The following is a 24,214-nucleotide window of genomic DNA, read 5'->3' as shown; positions in this document are numbered from 1 at the left end:
TACACTTTTTGTTAATGCCTCCACAGCAAGGCAAGGAGACCCAGCTGTTACATGTGTTTGAGGTAGACCTGATCTTGGGAAATGAGAAGGATGATTGCTCACAGGAGCTCCAGCATGATGAGAATAGTAAGGTGCCTTCGATGAAATCTATCTGATCTTTCAGTTTTTTTTACTGTGCACCTGTGAAATGTAATTTTCCCTTGTCCTTTATTTAGCCTCTGGCCTGTCACTATTCTGGGCACGCTTCTTTCTGGTGGTGATTGAGTTTACCCAGAGCAGGAGATCGGTCCTTCATATGTGGCATCTGCAGCTGGCAGCAGCACCTGTTACCATGGGTGTGTATCTGATTTTTACAAAGGAAATATTCTCTTTCCATGAGAGGAAAAATTATGAATTCTTTAGCCTCCCCTTCCCCTCCCCTAGACAAGTGGATTCTCCAGTGTGGTTGCTCAGTCCCATGTTTTGGTTTCCCGGAAAAATAAGTGACCAAGCTAAAACGTGGTAGCCAACATATGGCGAGCTATTTACTGACTAAAGGAAACAGTGTATATGAATTCCTCTTGAGGGAACAGTTTGTAGCCATGGTCTGTATCGTCACTTGTTCAATTTTTTTGCGCATTGTGTTTGCGACCTTCACAAAAAAACTAATCACTAAGTGGTTGTTAATTTTGACCAACCAGTGATTTTGACTGTAAGCTTTAGTGTTCTAACATCAAGTAAATTTTCACAAGTATTTTCTCTTTCAACTTTTAACTGCTTGATGATGTGTGTTTTGTGCGAGCAGATGGACTACGACAGCTTTGCGCTGCACTTTATTTTGCTAATAGTTTCACGTACAGTGCTGTGAAAAAATACTTGCCCGATTTCTGATTTCTTCTGTTTTTGTGTATATCTCACACTAAATAGTTTTGTAGAACTTCAAACGAAATACAACATAAAACACAGCCAACCTTAGTAAAACTAATGATCCCTTTAAACTTAAAATCTGGATGTGCCACATTTAGCAGCAATAACCGCAACTAAACACTTCCGATAACTGGAGATCAGTTTTTCACTTACTTCTAGGACTAGGACTTACTCCTATGATTTGGATCAGTCTTGCTGCATAATCCAGTTGCGCTTGAGTTTCAATTTATAGATGAAGACCAGATATTCTCCTTTATGATTTTCCGGTAGAGAGCAGAATTCATGTTTTCCTCAATTATTGCAAATTGCCCAGGCCCTGAAGCAGCAAACTATACCCACACCATCACACTTCCACCACCATGCTTGACTGTAGGTATGATGTTCTTTTTGTTGAATTCTGTGTTTGGTTTACGCCAGATGTAAAGGGACCCCTGTCTTCCAAACAGTTCCACTTTAGACTCATCAATCCACAGAACTTTCTCCTAAAAGGTTTGAGGATCATAAAAGTGTGTTTTGGCAAAATTCTGATGAGCCTTAATGTTCTTCTGGGTTAGCAGTGGTTTTTGCCTCGCCACACTTCCATGGATGCCATTTTTGCCCAGTGTCTTTCTGATAGTGGAGTCATGAACAGTGACCTTTATTGATGCAAGAGATAGTTCCTGTTGTTCTTGCCTCTTTTGTGACTTCCTGGATGAGTAGTTGTTGTGCTGCTGGAGGATGGTTCCCTACTGTGCCGAGTTTTTCCATTTGGAGATGATGGCTCTCACTGTGGTTCTTTGGAGTCCCAGAGCCTTTGAAATAACTTTGTAACCTTTCTCAGACTGATGTATTTCAATCACCTTCTTCCTCATCATTTCTGGAATTTCTTTCAACTTAGTTATAGTGTGCATAGTATGTTACATGGTAAGACCTTTTAACCAACTTCATGCTGTTGGAAAAGTTCCACTTAAGTAATGATTTGATTGAACAGGGTTTGCAGTAATCAGCCCTGGTTGTTTCTAGTCCAGCTGAACCCCAATATGAATGCAGTTTCATAGATTTGGGGAATTAGTAACTATGGGGGGCAAATATATTTTCACACATTCTCAGTTGGTATTCAATAACAATTTTGCTTCAATAAATAACATTATCATTTAAAAACTGAATTTTGTGTTTACTCGGGTTTCCTTTATCTTATATTTTGTTTTAATTTCTGAAACAATTTAGTATGAGATATACAAAAAAACAGAAGAAATCAGGTTGGGGCAAATAGTTTTTCACAGCACCGAAGCTGAAATTCTGATCTATTGTCTCATACGCATCTTTTGCTCTCAAACCCAAATGTCTTCAATGCATAGTGAAAACAATAGATTTGGCCTTGCTGTTCCAATACTTTCAGAGGGGGACTGTATTCCAAATGAAAACCTTTTTGTTTAGCAAATGTTTAATAAATAGGAAGTGAGGTTTAGTTTCTTTCAATAGTGGTTATCTTGTCCTGGTTTGTTTATTATTAGCTGGGCAACCACAAACCACGAAAATCAAACGAATAGCGCGGACACATCTGCTTGTCCCAGGCGCCCAGGCTAGTGATATGTCCAGCCCAAGTCTTTGTACTTTTGCGCTGTGATATATCACGAAGTTTTCATAGATATACATAAACTTTAGATGCATTTTTTTATGCTGGCACAAGATTGTGTATCCTGTTTGTTTGCTCATATTTAATCATTTCATTCATTATATTTATCACAATTTATTCAGGAGGGACCTCAACCCCTGCTGATGAAGACCCTGTGTCTTCCTCATTTATCAGCAACTTGCAAAATGACTCCCCATCACCCCATAAATCGCCACTTAGCAGGTCCAACCTGCGAAGTGCCTGTCGACTCACCCTGGCCAAAGAGAGAGTTTTCAGTCAGGAGCTTACACTTCCAGAAGGGGTAGAGGTTATATCTGCCACACCAGCAGCAGGTAGTATGCTTAATGACTCTGGCCAATGATTTCTTAGTGATTTCCAGTCATAAAACACAATCTTGATTAACATGAATTATTTGTTGTGCATGTTATCGTTTAACTAAACATTTTGTTTGTCATTACCTTTTAATTAAATTCCTCTTTAATTGTATCCTTTGTAGGCCACTTAAGCTCGTCATCTCTGCAGCCAACTGGCCGGGCCCCATATCTTCTTGCAACGTCCTGTACAGACGGAACTGTGAGGTTCTGGAGTTGTAGAGTAGTTTCTGATAATGACAAAACACTTGACGCATCTCCTTACATCTGGGAGGAATGGCCTTTGCTAGTGGAAGAAGATCTCGCCAACAGCAGTGCGGTGAACATTCCAGACAAACCTGTGGGCATTAGCTGCTGCCATACTAGCCGAGTAGCTGTGGCATACAGGGAGTCAAAGCCTTCCAGACTTGCCAAGAAGCCCATAATTCATGTGAGCATATTCCAGTGTGAATCCACAGGAGGGTCCCAGTGGATATTGGAACAGACACTTGAACTGGATGTTTCAAATAGTCTTACTAACAATGGCTCAGATAAACAGCTGCTTGTGCCCAGCTTCCAGGATGGTTTAGTGAGTACTGGGGATTGTTTACACAGCAGTGGTAAAACTTTAGTTCATCTGGACTGGGTTTCTAGAGAGGATGGTTCTCATATATTGACCGTAGGTCTTGGCTCCAAACTGTACATGTATGGGCTGCTCTCAGGAAAACCTCCAGAGCTGGGGCTGTCGGACAACAGCAGGGAGCATTGCTCTTCACGGCTTGTTTTATTGCGTGTAGTGGACCTGGTCTCCTCTGTAGAGGGCTCTTTGCCAATCCCGGTCTCCCTGTCTTGGGTTAGAGACGGCATTTTGGTTGTGGGCATGGACTGTGAAATGCATGTCTACTCTCAGTGGCAGCCTGCAGCATTAGCCAAATCAGCACTGACTGTAGGTGATGCAAATGGTGGCAGCATGAACTCACTTAGCACAGCTCTAAAGCAAGAGGGACTAAGTCTCCAACCTTCTAAAAAGACTCTTACCAGGTCGATGACCAGTTTGGCTCAGAAGCTTAGCGGTAAGAGGACGATGTATGACCTTCCCGCTGAAATGGAAGACTATGGCTTATTTGAGGCAGCACACCACTTGTTTCCTACCCTCCCCCAGTATCATCCAGTGCAGCTTTTGGAACTAATGGCCCTAGGCAAGGTACGACGGGCCAAAGCTATTTTGTCCCATCTGGTTAAGTGCATCGCTGGAGAGATTGTGACTCTGAAGGACACCAGTGTCAACCAGGAACGTCGTTTACGATCCCTCACTATTAGTGCTAGTGGCATTACTTCCAGGGATCCCAAAATGTTTAACAAAACTGAAAGCTCAGACTACACAGAGATCGACTCCATCCCACCGTTGCCCCTGTATGCTCTGCTTGCTGCAGATGATGATACAGCCCACTGTGCTAAAGTCAAAACATCCAGTGTTAGTGGGGACAGCGGCCATGGTTCCAGCAGAGCAGACACCTACGATGAGCTTTTCCAGACCAGCCCTGTGAGCTTGGATGACATGGATCTCTTAGATGGTGAAGAGGAGGACTCTAAAGCTAAGGTCATTGATCTTTCAAAATACGGTCCTACTTTCTTTGGCCCAGAGCATGCCCAGGTTTTGTCAAGCCACCTGCTTCACTCTAGCTTACCTGGGCTCACACGAATGGAGCAGATGTCACTTATGGCCTTGGCTGATACCGTTGCCTCAACCAGCACAGACATCAGGGAGAGTCAGGGAAAAGGTCAAGATCAGTATATTTTGTTTACTTGTCTGCTTCTTTATGACTAGCTCTTTTGATGATGTAGATTCTTAACTAAATGTGGTAACCAAATTTAGGTGGAGAGACGCTGGATGAATGTGGCTTGAAGTTCCTGCTTGCTGTTCGTTTGCACACGTTCCTTCTGACATCATTACCTCCAGTGCATCGTGCACAGCTCCTCTGCCAAGGTACATTAACAAAGCACCAGTATCAGTATTGTAAATGTCATCTCACCTCATTCCCCAAATAGACGGACGGGCTTTTATGACTGAAGATAAATCTTTTAGGTGTTTATCTTTTGCTTTGGTTTGATCGCATTCTTGAAAGCTGGCTATGCTGTCACTTTGTTGTTATTCTTCTTGGTGCTTGAGGACTTGGGGCTTTAATTCTGATTCCTGGCCTGCAGGACTGTCTACATGTCACTACATCTGGGCATTTCATTCTGAAGCTGAGGAGGAACTGCTCAACATGCTGCCTTGCATGCAGAAAGGAGAACCCACTTGGCCTGAACTGAAAGCCATGGGTGTAGGCTGGTGGCTAAGGAGCACCAATAAGCTTCGCAGATGCATTGAAAAGGTTGGTACAGGCAAAAATGTCTAAACTTTGTTAAAAAAAAACAACAGTATATTAAAACATATTTTGATTATAGGATTTTTAGAGAGGAATGTACCTATTTGCATATTAGGCCATTTTAATGTGCATAATTTGTATTGTAGTGGTATGAGGTTTTATTTTTTTCCTTTTTGCTTCTGTTAGTCAATTATTCATGCTACCATCACTCTTACTAGGTAGCAAAGGCCTCTTTCCAAAAGAGCAATGATCCTCTGGATGCAGCCCTGTTTTATTTGGCTATGAAGAAGAAAGCTGTGGTCTGGGGACTGTACAGGTATGAACTTTTTCATCTTACATTTTGTGAGCTTTGCGAATTAACAGCAACTCTCTGCTGGCCGGGTTTAACTAGGAAATTCATGTTATGTGAAGGTCCCACAGGAACGTGAAGATGACTGCTTTCTTCAGTAACAACTTTAATGAGGACCGATGGAGGAAGGCTGCATTGAAGAACGCATTCTCTCTGCTTGGCAAGCAGAGATTTCAGCACTCTGCAGCCTTCTTTCTGTTGGCGGGTTCCCTCAGAGATGCTGTTGAGGTAACTGTCCTTAGGAAGGTTTTTCCTTTGTTGCAGCTCTTTGCAAATGTACAAGTTTGGAGAAGTTAAGCAAAAGCCCAAATGCTCAAATCAAACATGTCTTTTAAGCTTGACCAAATAAAATGCTTCCTGCTTTAATTCCAAAGAGGAATCAGGCAAATTAAATAGAATAAATTTCTACTTGTATGTCCTTGTCTATACTATTTACCATTTTATTATGTATTAGTTTTACGAATGATAATTCTGACTAAACATATATACATTTAGGTTTGCCTGGAGAAGATGCAGGACCTGCAGTTGGCCTTGGTGATCAGCAGGTTATATGAGTCTGAGTTTGAGACATCCTCCACTTATAAAAAGGTTCTACAGAGGTATGTGCTGGGTCACGACCACCAGATTCCAATGCACCAGGATCCGTTTCTACGTAGTATGGCATATTGGGTTCTAGATGATTACAGCCGAGCATTGGATACTTTGCTTGAGGAACCCACCCCAAATGTTGATGCTTTACACCAAGGTAGGAAGTGATGCTATGTATCCACCCAGTGTAATTTTATATTTTAACATAGAAAATATTTTGCTTACTAGTTTCTCTTACAGTTTATTTTGTTGTTCTTGCAGGGACCACAGAATCATCTCCTTGCAATCCAGAGGTTTTCAACTTCTACACCTACCTCAAAACACATCCACTGCTCCTTCGGCGCCATTTTGGATCCTCAGAAAAAGCTAAAGTGGGGCTGACCGGACAAGGCAGCATGGCTGACTCCATTAGTCTTGTAGAAAGGAGACTGTTCTTCACTACTGCTAATGCTCACTTACAAGCTGGCTGCCCTATGTTGGCTCTAGAAATCCTCTCCAAAATGCCCAAAGTTATTAAGAAATCTAAGATGCTACACAACCAAGACAAGCCCTCACCAACATTTAGTGGTCCTGACAATCCAGACTGTGAAAGTGGGAAAGACCAGGCCTCTACCCTTGACTGGTCCCAACCTACGTTGAATGGCTTTGGATCTGTCTCGGATACCTTATCTTCTCCACAAGAAGACCATAGCCACTCAGACTCTGTTTTGAGCTTTGACTGGAGTCAGCTTTCCATGACTTTGCAAGATGAGCCTTTGGAGCTGAAGTGGGATAGTGACAAAGAGGAATCTGAGGATGAAGTAGCTGGCCTAGCGATGAAGAGAATCAAACCTGAGAGCTCTGCTGTCCTTTGCGATGCTCCTGACTCTACCTCCATGTCTACGGATGTCACTGTAGACAACTCTCCCTTCCTTTTTGAGGACATCTTTGCTGCTCGGTTCAAGTTCATTTCCTGCTTGAAGATGCTGACTGCCGAGCTGCGGACTCTCTCCACAGGTTATGAGCTGGATGGTGGAAAGCTGCGCCACCAACTGTGCCACTGGCTGGAGCGTGAGGTGGTGGCCCTTCAGAAGTGTTGCGGGTATAACCCCTACCTTCAGCAGGTGGCCGGGGGCATCTCGGTTGAGCTTGGCCAAGTCAGTGGTACCTCTGGAGATGAGCAAGAGTACCAAGGGACTGCAGAGCAAGTCAGAGAGGTGCAACACAGGCGCAGACTGTGGCTCCAGAGAAACCAGCCTCTGCTACGCATCTTTCTAAGCTACTGTGGCCTGCATGGTTCCCATGGAGGAGGGTTGGCTTCAGTCAGGATGGAGCTCATTCTGCTTCTACAGGAATCCCAACAGGTAACTTGCATCATGATACAAATGCTGACAAATTAGCTCTAAAACTCGACCTTTTTTGTTAATGGTGAAATCTAGAACAATAATAACAAATAAGTACAGTGAGGGGGGGAAAAAAGTATTTGATCCCCTGCTGACTTTGTACGTTTGCCCACTGACAAAGAAATGATCAGTCTATAATTTTAATGGTAGATTTATTTGAACAGTGAGAGACAGAATAACAACAAAAAAAATCCAGAAAAACGCATGTCAAAAATGTTATAAATTGATTTGCATTTTAATGAGGGAAATAAGTATTTGACCCCTCTGCAAAACATGACTTAGTACTTGGTGGCAAAACCCTTGTTGACAATCACAGAGGTCAGACGTTTCTTGTAGTTGGCCACCAGGTTTGCACACATCTCAGGAGGGATTTTGTCCCACTCCTCTTTGCAGATCTTCTCCAAGTCATTAAGGTTTCGAGACTGACGTTTGGCAACTCGAACCTTCACCTCCCTCCACAGATTTTCTATGGGATTAAGGTCTGGAGACTGGCTAGGCCACTCCAGGACCTTAATGTGCTTCTTCTTGAGCCACTCCTTTTGTTTGCCTTGGCCGTGTGTTTTGGGTCATTGTCATGCTGGAATACCCATCCACGACCCATTTTCAATGCCCTGGCTGAGGGAAGGAGGTTCTCACCCAAGATTTGACGGTACATGGCCCCGTCCATCGTCCCTTCGATGCGGTGAAGTTGTCCTGTCCCCTTAGCAGAAAAAAAACCCCAAAGCATAATGTTTCCAACTCCATGTTTGACGGTGGGGATGGTGTTCTTGGGGTCATAGGCAGCATTCCTCCTGCTCCAAACACGGCGAGTTGAGTTGATGCCAAAGAGCTCTATTTTGGTCTCATATGACCACAACACTTTCACCCAGTTGTCCTCTGAATCATTCAGATGTTCATTGGCAAACTTCAGACGGGCATGTGTATGTGCTTTCTTGAGCAGGGGGACCTTGCAGGCGCTGCAGGATTTCAGTCCTTCACGACGTAGTGGGTTACCAATTGTTTTCTTGGTGACTATGGTCCCAGCTGCCTTGAGATCATTGACAAGATCCTCCCGTGTAGTTCTGGGCTGATTCCTCACTGTTCTCATGATCATTGCAACTCCACAAGGTGAGATCTTGCATGGAGCCCCAGGCCGAGGGAGATCGACAGTTCTTTTGTGCTTCTTCCATTTGCGAATAATCGCACCAACTGTTGTCCCCTTCTCACCAAGCTGCTTGGCAATGGTCTTGTAGCCCATTCCAGACTTGTGTAGGTCTACAATCTTGTCCCTGACATCCTTGGAGAGCTCTTTGGTCTTGGCCATGGTGGAGAGTTTGGAATCTGATTGATTGATTGCTTCTGTGGACAGGTGTCTTTTATACAGGTAACAAGCTGAGATTAGGAGCACTCCCTTTAAGAGTGTGCTCCTAATCTCAGCTCGTTACCTGTATAAAAGACACCTGGGAGCCAGAAATCTTTCTGATTGAGAGGGGGTCAAATACTTATTTCCCTCATTAAAATGCAAATCAATTTATAACATTTTTGACATGCGTTTTTCTGGATTTTTTTGTTGTTATTCTGTCTCTCACTGTTCAAATACAACTACCATTAAAATTACAGACTGATCATTTCTTTGTCAGTGGGCAAACGTACAAAATCAGCAGGGGATCAAATACTTTTTTCCCCTCACTGTAGCTGTATATTGAGTTTGTTAAAAAACGAAGGTATAGCTAAGCAAGAGCTTAACAGGTTTATTGTACTGTGAAAGGTACAGAACAATAGACCAAAATGTAGTTAAATGGTCTTGATTTGTTTTGGAAACATCAGCTAAAAATAATTGCAGCATTAGGAAAAAAAAAACTGCTGCAAATGACATTCCAAGCACTGACTGACAGATGGAGCTGAAGCACAGGGCTCTGAGGAGACTGTCCTCCTTTCTGCAGATCTTCAAACAGACACAAGATCTGTCTGAATAAACACAGCAAAGGGCTGTCACAGGAATTGGTCGCCTCCTTTGTTTAATCCCAATTGTGTTTCTGTCTCCTAACTCTGACAGAAGATCGTTTGAGTTTTTATGTTGTTGTTATTTGAATATGAATTAAATGTGCATTTTAGCATATTATTTGGCACAAGTTCTCTTTTTGATGAATTAATCTACTTTTGTTTGTGTTAGGATGACAGTTTTCAGGTTGCTGTTCAGCAGCAAGCATCAGTTCCTCTGCTGCTGGCCTGCACTGCAAGCTCCAAAACTGTGGTGGCCAATCCTATAGTTCACCTGACCAACCTGACACATGACATACTGCACACCATTAATGCCCTGGACTCTCCTCCTCACCCTGACGTCGTTAACAATGAGGTATGGCAGATTTCCAGAGGATGACACATTACTTATGTGTTAATGACAGGGTGTCCGTGGGTCGTTAAAAAATCGTAAAATGTTTTTAAATTCCTTAATGTAAAAAGAAGGCCTTAATTAGCATTAAAATGTCTTAAATTCACGTTTCAAAGGTCTTAACGATGCAACTGAACCGACACCGTAAAGAAGATTTAGATGTTATTTTTGGCTGGTTGCTGTTTGAGATGGTAAACCCATGTGACTGTGTTGCACTCAGTGTGTGTGTGCGGCTCATCAGTGTTTTAGAGCAGCTCAATCCACAGTAACTGCCGCTCCACACCAACGTCATCTCTGGCTGTGCTGTGAGTTTGAGTCACTTATAACCTGCATTTAGATACGGCATGCACCAGATTCACTTTGGTTAAACGTTAGCGTAATCTCAAACATTTTTGTGGGCAGAGCTTTGCAACATTTCACCTGATCGGTGAATTTTAAAAACTGTTACCAACTAAAAGGAGGTCTTCCTGTGTGTTTCCACCAGAATAAAAGATCTAACACATAAAAGTGAATTAAGTCAGAAATATATTACTATTGTTATATTACTATTTGTACCTTAAATAAAAATGTATTATTCAGTGCAATAGTAATAGTACAAAATAGCAAAGGTTTTTTTAAATATATATATTTTCTTCTTTACAAAAATGTATGTACATTTATAACACTACTTGTTACGTTACTGTGGCATTAAATCACAAAAAAAACTAGTAAAAACTACGCTGCTGCGAGGGGGTTTCTAATACAGCTGCTGAGGGAGAGATGGTAAATTTGACATCTTTTTCTCTTCTGACTGCCGTAATCCTTCTCTCTATATTTTTCCCTCTCTTTGAAAGTCATGGGAAGGAAATACTGGATTTTTTTTGTTTCACTATTTGAGCAAATGGTGATGCAAAAAGGATATTTGCTCTGGTCTCCCATCTACCTCTATAGAAATTTACCCTGCTATAGTTTACTTAAACCCAGAAATGGATGTATATGCATGAACACAATCCATTATCGGTGATGTATTGTGGAGCATGATTGAAGTGAAGTGCAGGTGTTAAATTATTTTGCAAATGTCTTGATTATGGTTTTTAAAAAGTATTAAATTTGAAGTGTTGATGCCTGCATATACCCTGTAATGACCTTTACATTTTCAGAGACTGCAGCGGTTTATCTTGCGCTGTGGCACTGAATTCTAGCCTAATTCCCAATTTCGAGTAATGTCTAAAGTCTTGAACACATTTATTATTTGTTGGAACGAATTTGTACTTTGGTTGTTTCCAAATGGAGAAATTTTTTTTGTAGATAAAGAAATGAGCTTCTTGTTGTATCTTTTATTGTTACACTGCCTGTTCTTTCTCTCGCTTCTAATCCAACATCTGCTTTGCATACAGATCTACGTGATGCACTCACTGGCAGCTTCTCTGTCCGCCTGCATCTACCAGTGCCTTTGTGACGGACACAGTTACAGGTGGGTTGAACCCTGCTATAGAGCACCCATTGTGTTCCACAAAAATTGGAAAAGGTTATATGAGAACTTTGTCAAGCATGCTCATGCTGAGTTCTTCTTTTTTTAAAAAAAAAAAAAAAAGATGGTGTGTATAAATGTGCCTATCAGTCATCGACTTCAAAGACAGTTTTACATGACACCACACACCTCAATAACAAAGGGAACACCAGACACTAAATATGAGAGAGGTATAAATAAGGTTCCACCTGCACTCCCTAAGCAGGTTCTAATTACTGGAACCCAATCTTGAGCACCTGATTCTAATTTTGTGGATTTGAAGGTGTGATAAATGTAGGGGTATACTTACTTTTTCCATGTGACTGTTTTTTTTTTTTTTTTTTTTTTTTTTTTTTTTTTTTTTTTTTTTTTTTTTTAAATGTCATCAAATGTTTGCTTGTCCAAACATGTAAAAAACAACAAAAAAAAACCTTCCATTGGGTGTACTTATTTTATTATTTTTTTTTCGTTGTGACTGTATGTACTCTTACATTAATTAATAAAGGAGAAAATAGCATGATATATATTTTGGGCAAAATAACTAGGAGGCCTTTATATTACTGTTTAAGCTATATATCTATAATGTTTCCTCTCGACAGTCATATCAACCAGTTCACAGGCACTGTCTACGAGAGCATCCTGCTTTCCCATCAGCACCCTGTGCGGAATCTCAGTATGGATGAAGCTGTCATTCCTAACACCTCTCCAGCAAAGTGGCCAGGTAGACTCTAACCATATATTATTTTTTTATATTATTATTATTGCTGCTGCTGCGGTAATTGTTATTTAATTTGAGTTTCATTTTGAGTTTTTAAAATCTCAAAGTTTATTTATAATAACGAACATGTTAAAGAATTTTATATAACCAATGTACATCACAAATCAATTATAAATGTGTTGTATGTTCTGTATTACCACACCATTTGTAATTGAAATTTGAAAGTACTTTTAGCAGTATACTGAGCTGATAATAGCTTATGGCCAACATTAACTCTCTTACTCTATACAACCAGCTGACCTCTGTATCCATGAACAGAGAGTGTTCTGTCTGAGCTGCACAGATAGCTATGTGGCGAATTTATTTATTTATTTATTTATTTATTTATTTATTTACTGTTTTTATTATTATTTGTGCTGCAGGTGTCAGTACCTTGGTCCGTCTCTTGGGTGCAGCAGCAGAGGAGAACCAGCCAGGTGTGGGTGTGCTTCTGTGTGAGATCCTCACAGCCGTCTTCTTCAGCTTGTTTGTGCACGGCCTGGCCACACACTCGAGCAACGAGCTCTTCCACATTGTGGCTCATCCGCTCAACAACAAGCTGTGGGTGGCTGTGTTTGGTGGGGGGGCTCGCCTTCCTGTAGCTGGAAAATCCAGCCCAGCATCGGGTTAGTGCTTTATAAAGATGAGAATTGCTGTTTCTTTGACAGCAGAAGATCCTGGCCCATGCAGTGCTTATCTCTGTAGAAATAAAATGCATTATTCAGTAGCTATTAGGGCATTTCAACATTGGTCTACTGTACTTATTGACAATATAAACACACTTGTCTAGTAAGCAAGCGTACTATATTTTCTAATGACACTTTGCTATGTGTGTTAGCTCCAGCCCCGATGGAGGACCAGGAATTTAAGCAGAAGCGTTTCAGGCTGCATTCTTCCAGAAGCAGCTCCAGGGAGGTACCAGACAATCCTGTCAGCCCCAGCCCGATAGTAGAGCAGGAAGCATCAATTTTTAAAGAACGCTTTGTGCCTCCTGAGCTCAGCATCTGGGACTACTTTATTGCAAAGGTACAAGACAAATAACGTTCTGTCCAATCATCTCTGTATTTTCACTTGTTATTAAGCCTGACGTATTCCACATTCACATGACTCCCACAGCCTTTCCTGCCACCTTCTGTAAGCGGAGTTGAGTACGATTCAGAGGAAAGCCAGGGGAGTGACGAGGAAGAAGAAGATGATGATGCTTTTGGAGATGAATTTGACTCCAATTCTCCCCTTCAAGAACATTCCAATAACAACTCGTATAGGTATGCAGGGCTCTTGTATAGCTTGTCTTTTTTTGTGATTATGCTGTGCTTTTCTGGCAGTATGTTTAAATGCTAAATTCCTCTGTTTTTAGCTGGTGTTTGATGCGCTTGGCCATGGTGCAGCTGGTGCTGGTCAACTTCAAATCCTTCTATCCCATGGCTGGCTATGACCTCTTGGGTAAAAACGAGCGCCTTACTCACTAAAGACACTCCACCAAGTGCTCAATTTTTTTCTATCATCTCCTGCAGAAACCAAAATGGAATAAACATTGGCTGAGTTTAAAACACAGAATAATAAAATATAGATATACTTTCAAAAGGAGTGCCTCAGGGTGTTTTTGGTAAGTTATTGAGCTTCTAAAAGAGTACATGACTCAAAAGTACATGTTGTGAGCCCATGCATGAACCTTTGTGATCTACTAACGATCAAGCACAACTTGTGTGACTACAAGCCCACCAGCAAGCACTTTTAATATAGATATATAAACAACCCAGTTTGTATTAAAATGAGTATGGATTTAAAATGAGGAGTATGGATACATTTTTATTGTAACAGTTATGTGTACATCATGAAGCCACTCCCGTTTCTGTGGTTCATACAGAGAGCACTTATCCTGTGTGAATCTGTCATAATTACTAACGTTACTTCAAAGACATGCGCTGTAACTGTTGCTGCAAAATTGGAAGCACACAATTATACTATGAATGTCTTTGTACAGTATACCGCAGCATTACAGTTTCCCTTCACGGGATTTAAGGGACCCAAACCTGTTCCAGCATGACGGTGCCCACGTACACAAAGTGACGGCCATGAAAACGTGGGTTGCCAAGGCTGGAGTGGAAAAACTTAAGTGACCTGCACAGAGCCCCGACCTCAACCCCACTGAAAACTTTCGGGATTAACTTGAATACCGACTGCGCCCCAGGCCGCATCACTGGACATCAGTGACTGATCTCACTAATGTTCTTGTGTCTGAGTGAGCAAATCCCCACTGATACGCTCCAAAATCTAGTGGAAAGCCTTCCCAGAAGAATGGAGGTTATTATAACAGCAAAGGGGGACTGAATCTGGAATGGGATGTTTATAAAAAATAAAAAAAAAAGCACATGTGGGTGTGATGGTCGGGTGTTCAGAGTTTTGGCTGTATAGCGTATGCCTGGAAATCTTCTGGAAGTCCTTAAGATAGCCGAATTCCACGGTTGAGATATAGTAGATTTGTTGCTTTGAGTTTGTCTGATAAAACTCAAGTCATATCTAGGGTGTTATGTGCTGCTGTTCACTGTTTTGTTGGTGCTGTAGTTATATGCCCATTTTGTATGTGTCTTTTAGATCTACCCGTGTGCTCCCCACTGTGCCACTCCGTGATGAAAACACTACAGCGCTGGGAACAGGTGTTGCTCAAGAGGTTGGAGATTTTCGGTGGGCCTCCTTCCAAATACATCTCCACACACCCAGTTGATGGGACCATGGCATCTGGACTAGCACTCCTCAGACACAAGGCCTTATTCGAACCCTCTAACACACCATTCAGGTCAGCTATGATGAGACATTCTGGATTCTTTCCCAAACACGCACACAGTACCGGTGTCATCAAATGACCAACAGTCTGGACTGTGATTAAAATGATACTTAGATTTTTAAACAGGACAATAATACGACCTGTTGAGCATTAATGTTAGTGTATTGACAGTGCACGTTAATCATCTAGGTCCCGACGTCATTCTGCACTTTCTGTTAAGAGACTGTGGCAGTACCTGGTGAAACAAGAAGAGGTGCAGGAGACTTTTATCCGCAACATCTTTACAAAAAAGCAGGATCAGAAAGAGGTACAGTCATTTATATGCATTTCGCATTTGTGCCATCAAGAGTATTGAAATTGGTAGTGTACAGCGCCCACCACAAATATTGGCACCCGTGGTAGAGGCAAGATGACTGGTGAATATAGCAATTTAAGACCAGAATTTTTTCACAAAGTATTTATTTATTTAGTTAGTTATTTTGATAGACCTGTGTTTTGTTTGCAATTGTTTGATATCCTTGAGAGCAGAGTTTTTTTTTGTTTGTTTGTTTGTTTGTTTGTTTTTTAAAAACAAAAGATCGAAAGGTTAAACAATAAAGACAATTTCTCACATCCTTCTTTGCTCATATTTACCAAAGGTGCCAATATTAGTGGAGGTACACTGAATATTGTAGCTGTGGAAGCAACTTCGTTTGATTTCAGCGCAGTAGTAATCTTAGAATGGTTTTAAGAATGCATTTATATTCAAGGAAAAGAGCTGTACATGTTTCTAGTTTGGTGCCGTAAATGTTGGTTGTGTTCTACAGTTGTTTTGCCTGAATTTTTGTGACAGTTAGTGTTCATGTAATTTGTTGTTGCTTCTGTGCAATGAATTTTTTGTTAATTAACAGTCTAATTGTACGTTTTTGATGTGAGCTACTGACTTGCACGTTTTCGTTTCATTTCTTCATCTGATGTGTGACAATTTTGAATAATTAAGTCGGTTGAGGACTGCACTGACAGCATGAGGTATTCAGGGATGGAGGAGCCTGGTGTCAATCAGGTACTGCATATTATAGTGTCTTAATTTTTTTTCTTTTCTCTCTCTCTCTTTTTTTTTTTCTTCATTTTTATTTATTTATTTAGATTTGTGGTGCATGTGGGTTAATGTTGTCGTGTATGCATACATGCTTCACATTTATTTCATGAAGCACCTTGTGATTTTACCTCTTACCCTATTACTGTCTTAAGGTGCATTGCATCTCCCTTTCTCTAAAGATCAGGATAACTAAATTATTACATGCATGTTTAAATGATGAATAAAAGCTTGACATTTTTAAAACTAGAATACTGTTTGGCTAAAATAATTATAGACCAAAGCACAGTATGTGATCAAGTTACGAAAAAAAACCCCCACCTATACATTGCACATCTTGGTTCTTCTTTGTACATGTTAATATACAGATGGCTATTACACTAATAATGCAAATATATTTATATCCATCCATCCATTCATTCTTCAGCAGTAACCACTTTCTCCTGGCCTATCCTGGGAACACTGGGTGAGATAGAAATACACATTGGAAAAGATGCCCTTCTGTGGCTAGGGGATCTATTTACTGTTCAAAAATAATATCACTTTGAGTATCTCTGATTTGAGAAGCGCCCGTGTAATAGCTGATGTTAGTTAAATAACACGAAAAACACACCAGTCTTTTTTTTTATTATTATTATTATTATTTTTTTACATTTGATCAGAAATACATTATCTGTAGTTTAAACAATGTTGATTTATCACATATTCTCATTAGAATGCAAAAGAAAATCCTAGTGTAGGTTTTATGAAGATAAATCTTTATATGAAATATTTTCACAACACAGTAAATCCCCTAAACTTTACAATTTTTGGAGAAACAGTATACAGCTGTACTAATTCACAATCACCCTTTTTTTCTTTAGAGCCATGTACAGTAAAATAACAGTTGCTCACATAACATCAGCCGTCCTGTTATTTGTTATATATTACGGGAATGTGAGAATTACTGTAGACAGGAGTCAAATGTTAGTGGCTCAATGAGACTTGAAAATGATGACTGTTTCCCACAGATCGAGGCAGATCTAGGTTACCCTGCAGGCAAAGCACGCATCATCCACAAGGAATCTGACATCATCACTGCCTTCGCCATTAACAAGGTGCAGAGCTGCGTGAGAGAAGCACTGGCCTTTTCAGATTAAAGTTCTGGTTTTAGCTCGAAACTGGGCGTATGTGTAATGAAATGTGTCATGCTTTCACAGGCCAACCGTAACTGCTTAGTAATTGCGTCCACACATGACATCCAGGAGTTGGACGTGTCCTCCATCCTGGCCACTCAGATACTGACATGGATTGATGATGACACAGACATGGAAGTGAAGTAAGTTCCTCTAAACCGTACCAATTTCAAGTCCAGGAAAATTGTCATGGTGACAAAATAGCAGGAAACTTTCCTTTGACAATTTGCTTGCAGTCGCACAGCAGGAATGAAGGTGCTAGTTTAGATCTGTATTTCCTTTGACCAGCTTCTATTATATTTCTAACAAGGCATATACCATATGTTTCTCAGTCACAAGAGTCCCATCTTCTTTTCACTAGCTACACAAAAGCCCTTTATACGAATGAGGTATAAATGAATAAAATGCAGTGATAGTGTAGCTTATTTCCGCTTCATTCACTGGGCAGAGACTGAAGGAAATTATATTTGGATCTCATTATTACCTGATCATCAATGCGGATGCTTTGTTTTCAGATTCATTTGACCATGAACCACAGTAATGATCTGTTTAAATTGCTGTTTCAGTTAACAGGAAGGAAGCAGGCATAATGTTATTCAGTTCTCATTTGGCCCTGCATTGTGTTTCAGAGGAGATGACTTCTTGGTGGTCCAGACCCGGGATGACTTCACCACTTTGCATGGCACAACACCCTACACTCACAGCAGCCCTGGCACTCCGATTAACATGCCCTGGTTGGGCAGCCACCAGACTGGTAGAGGAGCAGCCATGGTGAGCAGCCCATGACCGTATTGCTGCCTTTATTATTCCAGATCATTTCTTACTGCCTATGAGTGGTATAATTCTGTGCAAGTCTATAGTTTTGCAAATTAATAGACATTTTCTATTTCTTAGGGTTTAATACCACTTTATATTAGTGTATGACCAATAGTTAATGGACACCTAGCCATCACACCCATATGTGGTTCTTCCCCAAACTGTTGCCACAAAATCGGAAGCGCACAACTGGTTTTGATGTCTTTGTATGCTGTAGCATTAGTTTCCCTTCACTGGAGCTAAGAAGCTCAAACATGTTCCAGCATGACGACGCCCCTGTGCACAAAGTGAAGTCCATGAAGACATGGTTTGCCAAGGTTAGAGTGGAAGAACTCGAGTGACCTGCACAGAGCCCTCACCTCAACCCCACTGAACATCTTTGGGATGAATTGGAGCACTGCATACCAGGCCTCCTCGCTCCTGCCCTTACTAATGCTCTTGTGGCTGAATGGACACATCCCTGCAGCCATATTCCAAAAATCTAGTGTAAAGCCTTCCCAAAAGAGTGGAGCTTATTACAGCAGCGAGGGGGACTAAATCAGGAATGGGATGCTCAAAAAACACATACTGTATGCGTGTGATGGTCGGGGGTTCACAAATCTTTGGCCATATATGGTGTATTCGTCTTTAAGATCGTGCCGTTTTATCCTTATAGCTGTATCCTAAAAATGTAGCATCCTTCTAGAACTTACACAATGCTTTATCCTCTGTGCAGCTAATCAAACGCAACATTAACAACGTCAGGAGGATGACGTCTCACCCGACCCTCCCATACTGTAAGTGCCACCAGAAATGTTTTGCTGATAAAATATTACAGAGTAAACCCCAGGCAAAGCATTCCCCCTTTGTGAACATGAACAGGCTAATCTTTATCCAGTGAGAAAGACAAACCTATCCAAAACACAACTAGTCCCAGTATTCTCTAGTAATCCTAATTCTGGTATAATTTAGAGCAAATCATGTAGAATTCGTATTTTTCAGTATAATCAGGTATCTTTTCTTTGAATACAGACCTAACAGGAGCTCAGGATGGCAGCGTGAGGATGTTTGAATGGGGCCATTCGCAGCAGATCATCTGCTTTAGGAGCCCTGGCAACTCCAGGGTTATGAGGATCAGATTTAACTACCAGGGGAATAAGGTGTGAGCAAGCACAGGTCTCATGTGCTTTATAATGAATTTAAAAATAGTAAGAAGTATAGCTTATCTAATACAAGGTTTAGTATAGATTATATGCATTCAATTTCTTTTCTATTTTTTTTTTAATTATTTTTTTTATTTTATTTTTTTTAAAGTTCATTTATACATTTTTGTTCTTTAATATTTAGATTGTCAGTATCTCTTATTACAACTAACCAATATCCCCCCCAGTTTGGTATTGTTGATGCAGATGGAGCTCTTAGTCTCTGGCAGACAAATACATCAGGGAACACCCCTAAACCCTACCTGGTATGTGCCATTTTCTTTCTTCTTTTTTTCTTGTTTTTTTTTCCTTAATACTGCTCTTTTTCATTTGGGGTGGTAACAGATGGTGTTCTTTGTGTTCCTCTTCAGACATTGCAGTGCCATAACAAAACAGCTCATGATTTTGTGTTTGTGGGCTCATCGTCTCTCATTGCCACTGCAGGCCTTTCCACTGACAACAGGTACACTGTGCAGATCTGGCATTGGAGACCAAGCAAGCCATCAGATCATAGCTGATTTCCTTTTCTGCCCAACTTCTTTCAACACCATGCTACTCAAGTAAACTTGTTTTCTTTCCCTGCCTTCCTCCCTGTCTTTCACTATGCAGAAATGTATGTTTGTGGGATACACTGGTCATGCCATCCAACAGCCTGGTTCATGGTGAGTTTACACTGTCATGCATTAAGCACGACAGGTTTCTGGTTTCTCTAAATTTGTGTTGGAACAGATAATGACTGTAGAACTCAGTGTTTGAAAATGCTGTAAATATGCTGCAAGCTCAAAGATGATGACATTAAGCAACATAAAACGCTGCTGTAGCAGCAGCAGCAGCAAATCCATTAAGTGCACTTATTACCTTGGTTAAGGAAACCACTTATATGCATTTCTTTTTAAACACTTTCTTAAGTGGTTCACTTTTATCTTTCAGTAGTTTATCAGCATAACGGAGAAATAAAAATGTCTTTTTTTTTTTTTTTTTTATTTTTTTTTTTTTTTAACACTCTCCTTAAAAAACAAACAAAAAAAAAACCTGGTGCTATTACTTGTGTAAGAGTGGTACGGTATTACCAAAATTCCATACTAAGCAGTTCACATGTATCGCATAAATGCTGTGCCCATACAACACTATCAGCCATTTTTAATATAATACTTTTATACTATATCATTTTGATTTCAATCACAGAATATTTTATTTTATATTAATTCACATAAGAACGTAATGATTTTTATTTATAAAATGCCTATTTAAAAAATTTTTTAAAAAGAAAATCAATGCTTCTCTTTTCTATTTAATGTCGTCATTGACTAATACTGTAAAAATCATCCTGCAGCATTTTATTCCAAATGAAGCTCATTTTGAAAAATTGAAAACATAACTTTAAAACTCCGTATGAATTTGGTCCAAAACCACCCAAAAACCTCGTGTAGTTATAGTTAATCTAAGTTCATGTCTGCTGAAGTGCTTGGTCTCTTGGCCATAAACACCTTTAAGCCGTTGATCCCAGGACTGCCTTTGACCAAGCAAAAAGAAAGGAAAGGAAATAAAACATGTATTACATGCTTGCTGAGCAACTTTCTAGGCATGCTAGATGTAACTACATAAGGGCACTGGGCCAGATATTTCAAAGCTGAACGGTTGATATTATCATTTGCTTCCATTTCACTGCAAGTTATATACTGTACATAATTGTGGGACAAATAAAAATGAATCTTGAATCAGTAAATATGAATTAGCTAGCAGTAGTGTTATAACATTAATAGCATTAATGCTGCCATTACTTAATAAATCCTAATGAATGTGTCCCTCATCTCTGGTCTTCAAAAATCATGCACATTTTTTAGGCATTTCTGTGAGTACCTCTGACCATTAACAGTGGGAAAAGAAGATTTGCAAGTTGCTCTGACAGGCACAGGATTTGCATCTAGATGACCTAGAAAAACACAGGACTGGATTTAACTAGATTCTACCGCCAATCGTTTTACTACTCAAACAAATATGTATTATTCACCAGCAAAACTGCTTCTTTGCCTGCTGTGAAAAGTAGCGTTGCCGGGTAATATTTAAATTAAGTGTTGCTATGGCGATATTGACAACAGCAGCCCTGACCATATTACGTGTAACGCACTGCACTTGGCAGTAATGCTTTTTTGTTTGTTTGCTTGTTTGTTTGTTTTTAAGCATTGTGTATACAGGTGTACCATGTTGCACTATATGGGTAAAAATATGTGGACACCTGACCACCACACACCATATGTGGGTCTTCCCCAAACTGGGCACCATTGTATAGAATGTATTTGTATGCTGTAGCTTTACACTTTTCCTTCAATGGAACTAATGAGCCCAAACATTTTCCACTATGATAATGCCCCTGTGCACAAAGCAAGGTCAATTACGACATGGTTTTGTGTCTTGACCTCAACCCCATAGAACACCTTTGGGATGAACTGGACTGCACCCCAGACCTTCTCACACAACACCGGTAAACGACCTCTTGTGTAATGCTCTTGTGGCTGAATGGGCAGATTCCCACAGCCACGCTCCAAAATCTAGTGGAAAGCTTTCCTAGAAGAGTGGAAGTTATTATAACAGCAAAGGGGAACTAAATCTGGAATGGGATGTTCAAAAAGTGCATATGGGTGTGTTGGTCAAGTGTTCACAAACTTTTGGCTATGTAGTGTATACTGGTGTACCAGTCATATCCATCACCACACCCTTAGCCTATATAATCGGGGCTCACTATAAATCTCACTAAGCGTGTCTGTCTGATTGCAGGCTTTAGCTGCCACGAGTCTGGTGCCACTGTGCTGGCTCTTGCTCCTAAACAGCAGCTGCTGCTCAGTGGAGGGAGGAAAGGCTGGATCAGTGTGCTGGACCTCACACTTAAGCTCCAGCGCCAGAGCTTCCAGGCCCATGACTCGGCTGTCAAAGCGCTGGCTGTGGATGGCACTGAAGGCTGCTTCATCAGCGGCTCGGCTGAAGGCAACATCAAGGTACGTTAAATTCATGGTGTTATATAAGTTATTCACTTTGGGGCAAAATAATGAATAATGTATGTTCTCATTTACATTAGTGTAAGCATCAGTTAATTATATTTGAAATTATACCACATTTTTATGATGTATTGAGACATATATTTCCGAGTGAGACCGTTTCAGTGTTTGCAGCAAATAACTGGAGGCAAAGAGAAGGTACTATTTTATTTACCTGCCATGCTCAAAATATTTAGAAGAGGGTTAAGGACATTGTATTATTAAATAATGTTTGATTTACTGCTTGCAGTATACTGTCACTGTAACAAACTTTTAAAGTCGGGCAAGGAGGAGGCGGGAACCGGCTGAACATAAGCTTTCATTTTAAGCATAACGGAAACACAAACGGAACACTAAGTGCTCTCTTGCTGGAGCTTCCAGCTGCTCCTTTATCTCTCTCTCTCTCCCACTGATTAGCCAAATCAGTGCCAGGTGTGCATCCTCACACTCTGGCTTCTCCCTCCTCCTCGTCACACACTCCTCTGCCGCCAGATTCAGGCCCCCGGATTGACGCACACCCCCTCCCACCCCTTCACCAGAGAGAAAAGAGAGGAGAGCGAGGGGATAAAAAAAACACTCCGGTCCCCTGACACGCTGTCATCTGGTTCTCAGCCTGCTGGGAAGCGATCCCCATGACTCCTCCCCTTTTCTGGCGTACGGCTACCACTCCTTCTGTAACGGTAACCTCTCCAGTACCACTGCCTCCTTGGCATCGCAATCCTCCCACAGTGGCGAGAGCTCTATGACAGCGTGTCCATCCTCCTTCCCGGGTTTCAGCACCAGTGTAACAAACTTTATAGTGCCCCTATTGCTATATGAAAGTGCTTCATTTTGTTTTCGAGGTCTCGTACAAGAGATTTACATGCATCCGAGGTCAAAAAACACTTTTTTTCATCATTTACAAATAAAGACCTCTTTTTCTCAGTGTCACAAATGATTCACTCAAGGATCCGTTCAGTCTAAATTCTTCCTTTCAGAGAGCCTACTCTGCTCTGGTTGGTCAGATGTCCCAGTCTGTTGTGAGCATGTGTCAGAAAGGAAACACCCAGTACCATATTTAAATTTCAGCTCAGTAATAATGTCGTCGGTTTTACCTTATCAATTGCTAGTCTGATAGTGATGCATCGGAAGATCAACCCGAACCACCATCACAAGCACGACGAGAACAGGACATTTCTCAGTGGTAAGTTTATATGTAGTTTGACAATAACGTAAGTTAGCCAGTTAGCAGAGGCCTACAGCTGTGCAATGGCTGTTGACGTATACAGCACAAAACTACCCATTTGGAACACTCATTAGAAAATATACACACAAATAATTAGTCATACTAACAGGTTGTGATCCAGAGGGTTCAAGATGGTCCGAATAAAGTGGGTACGGCCTCGTTTTTATTAAATAATCATTTCGCAAATCTCACGCTGACTTCAGTTAGATTTGAGAAGCAGATGTCAGTGAAATGACTGGAACACAAACGAAGGTCTGAGTTGCTGTGGTATCATTTTAAAAATGAATTCTACCCACTGACGCTTTTTTAATCCTCATTCAATCCTCAACACAACTACAACTGTAGTGTTTGGGGGCGGGTCAAAGTACACGTTGTTCGCGAGCAGCTGATGAAGACCAGAGGCGGGGCTTTTTGTTACAAACCTACGTAGGTTAGTACAGGAAGTAAGTCTGGAATTACTGATGACTCATTTCAGCTGTTCAGAATCGCTTCCTTATTTTGGGAGTCAATAATGCGGTTTGTCATGCGCTTTGATTTTTGAAACTTTGCAGATGTTTTTACATTCAAAAACAGCTACATCACACTACATGAAAGGTAATATTTGCAAAAGCATAATTGGGGAACTTTAAAGTCGCCAATGAGGAGGCAGGAACCGGCTGAACATAAACAAACTTCAAACGTAACAGGAACACAAAGTACTCCGTCACTGGCACTTCCAGCTGCTTCTCTGTCTCTCTCTCTCTCTCTCC

At 40.9% G+C, this 24,214-nt stretch overlaps 1 protein-coding gene across 3 annotated transcripts in view; it reads left to right on the top strand.

Annotated features, from left to right (window-relative positions):
- dmxl1 (Dmx-like 1) overlaps positions 1-24,214 on the top strand; it is a 41,564-nt gene that overhangs the window by 14,987 nt on the left and 2,363 nt on the right. For 2 of the 3 annotated variants that reach the window (XM_017467749.3, XM_017467750.3), the window contains exons 16-44: positions 27-126; positions 216-335; positions 2,644-2,853; positions 3,018-4,652; positions 4,748-4,858; positions 5,077-5,246; positions 5,459-5,556; positions 5,652-5,817; positions 6,085-6,334; positions 6,439-7,520; positions 9,712-9,894; positions 11,307-11,383; positions 12,019-12,140; positions 12,560-12,802; positions 13,015-13,202; positions 13,293-13,441; positions 13,534-13,619; positions 14,772-14,973; positions 15,151-15,268; positions 15,941-16,003; positions 17,047-17,133; positions 17,236-17,354; positions 17,841-17,982; positions 18,743-18,803; positions 19,039-19,166; positions 19,397-19,474; positions 19,580-19,671; positions 19,818-19,870; positions 21,984-22,201. In XM_017467749.3, the coding sequence (XP_017323238.2) occupies positions 27-126; positions 216-335; positions 2,644-2,853; positions 3,018-4,652; positions 4,748-4,858; positions 5,077-5,246; positions 5,459-5,556; positions 5,652-5,817; positions 6,085-6,334; positions 6,439-7,520; positions 9,712-9,894; positions 11,307-11,383; positions 12,019-12,140; positions 12,560-12,802; positions 13,015-13,202; positions 13,293-13,441; positions 13,534-13,619; positions 14,772-14,973; positions 15,151-15,268; positions 15,941-16,003; positions 17,047-17,133; positions 17,236-17,354; positions 17,841-17,982; positions 18,743-18,803; positions 19,039-19,166; positions 19,397-19,474; positions 19,580-19,671; positions 19,818-19,870; positions 21,984-22,201 (6,351 nt within the window). The remainder of the gene's footprint in view (positions 1-26; positions 127-215; positions 336-2,643; positions 2,854-3,017; positions 4,653-4,747; positions 4,859-5,076; positions 5,247-5,458; positions 5,557-5,651; positions 5,818-6,084; positions 6,335-6,438; positions 7,521-9,711; positions 9,895-11,306; positions 11,384-12,018; positions 12,141-12,559; positions 12,803-13,014; positions 13,203-13,292; positions 13,442-13,533; positions 13,620-14,771; positions 14,974-15,150; positions 15,269-15,940; positions 16,004-17,046; positions 17,134-17,235; positions 17,355-17,840; positions 17,983-18,742; positions 18,804-19,038; positions 19,167-19,396; positions 19,475-19,579; positions 19,672-19,817; positions 19,871-21,983; positions 22,202-24,214) is intronic. The other variant, XM_047155580.2, reaches the window with a different exon arrangement.

This window comes from Ictalurus punctatus, chromosome 5 (genome assembly GCF_001660625.3).
Source record: "Ictalurus punctatus breed USDA103 chromosome 5, Coco_2.0, whole genome shotgun sequence".
NCBI lineage: Eukaryota > Metazoa > Chordata > Actinopteri > Siluriformes > Ictaluridae > Ictalurus > Ictalurus punctatus.
This window is presented reverse-complemented; position numbering and strand designations above follow the sequence as displayed.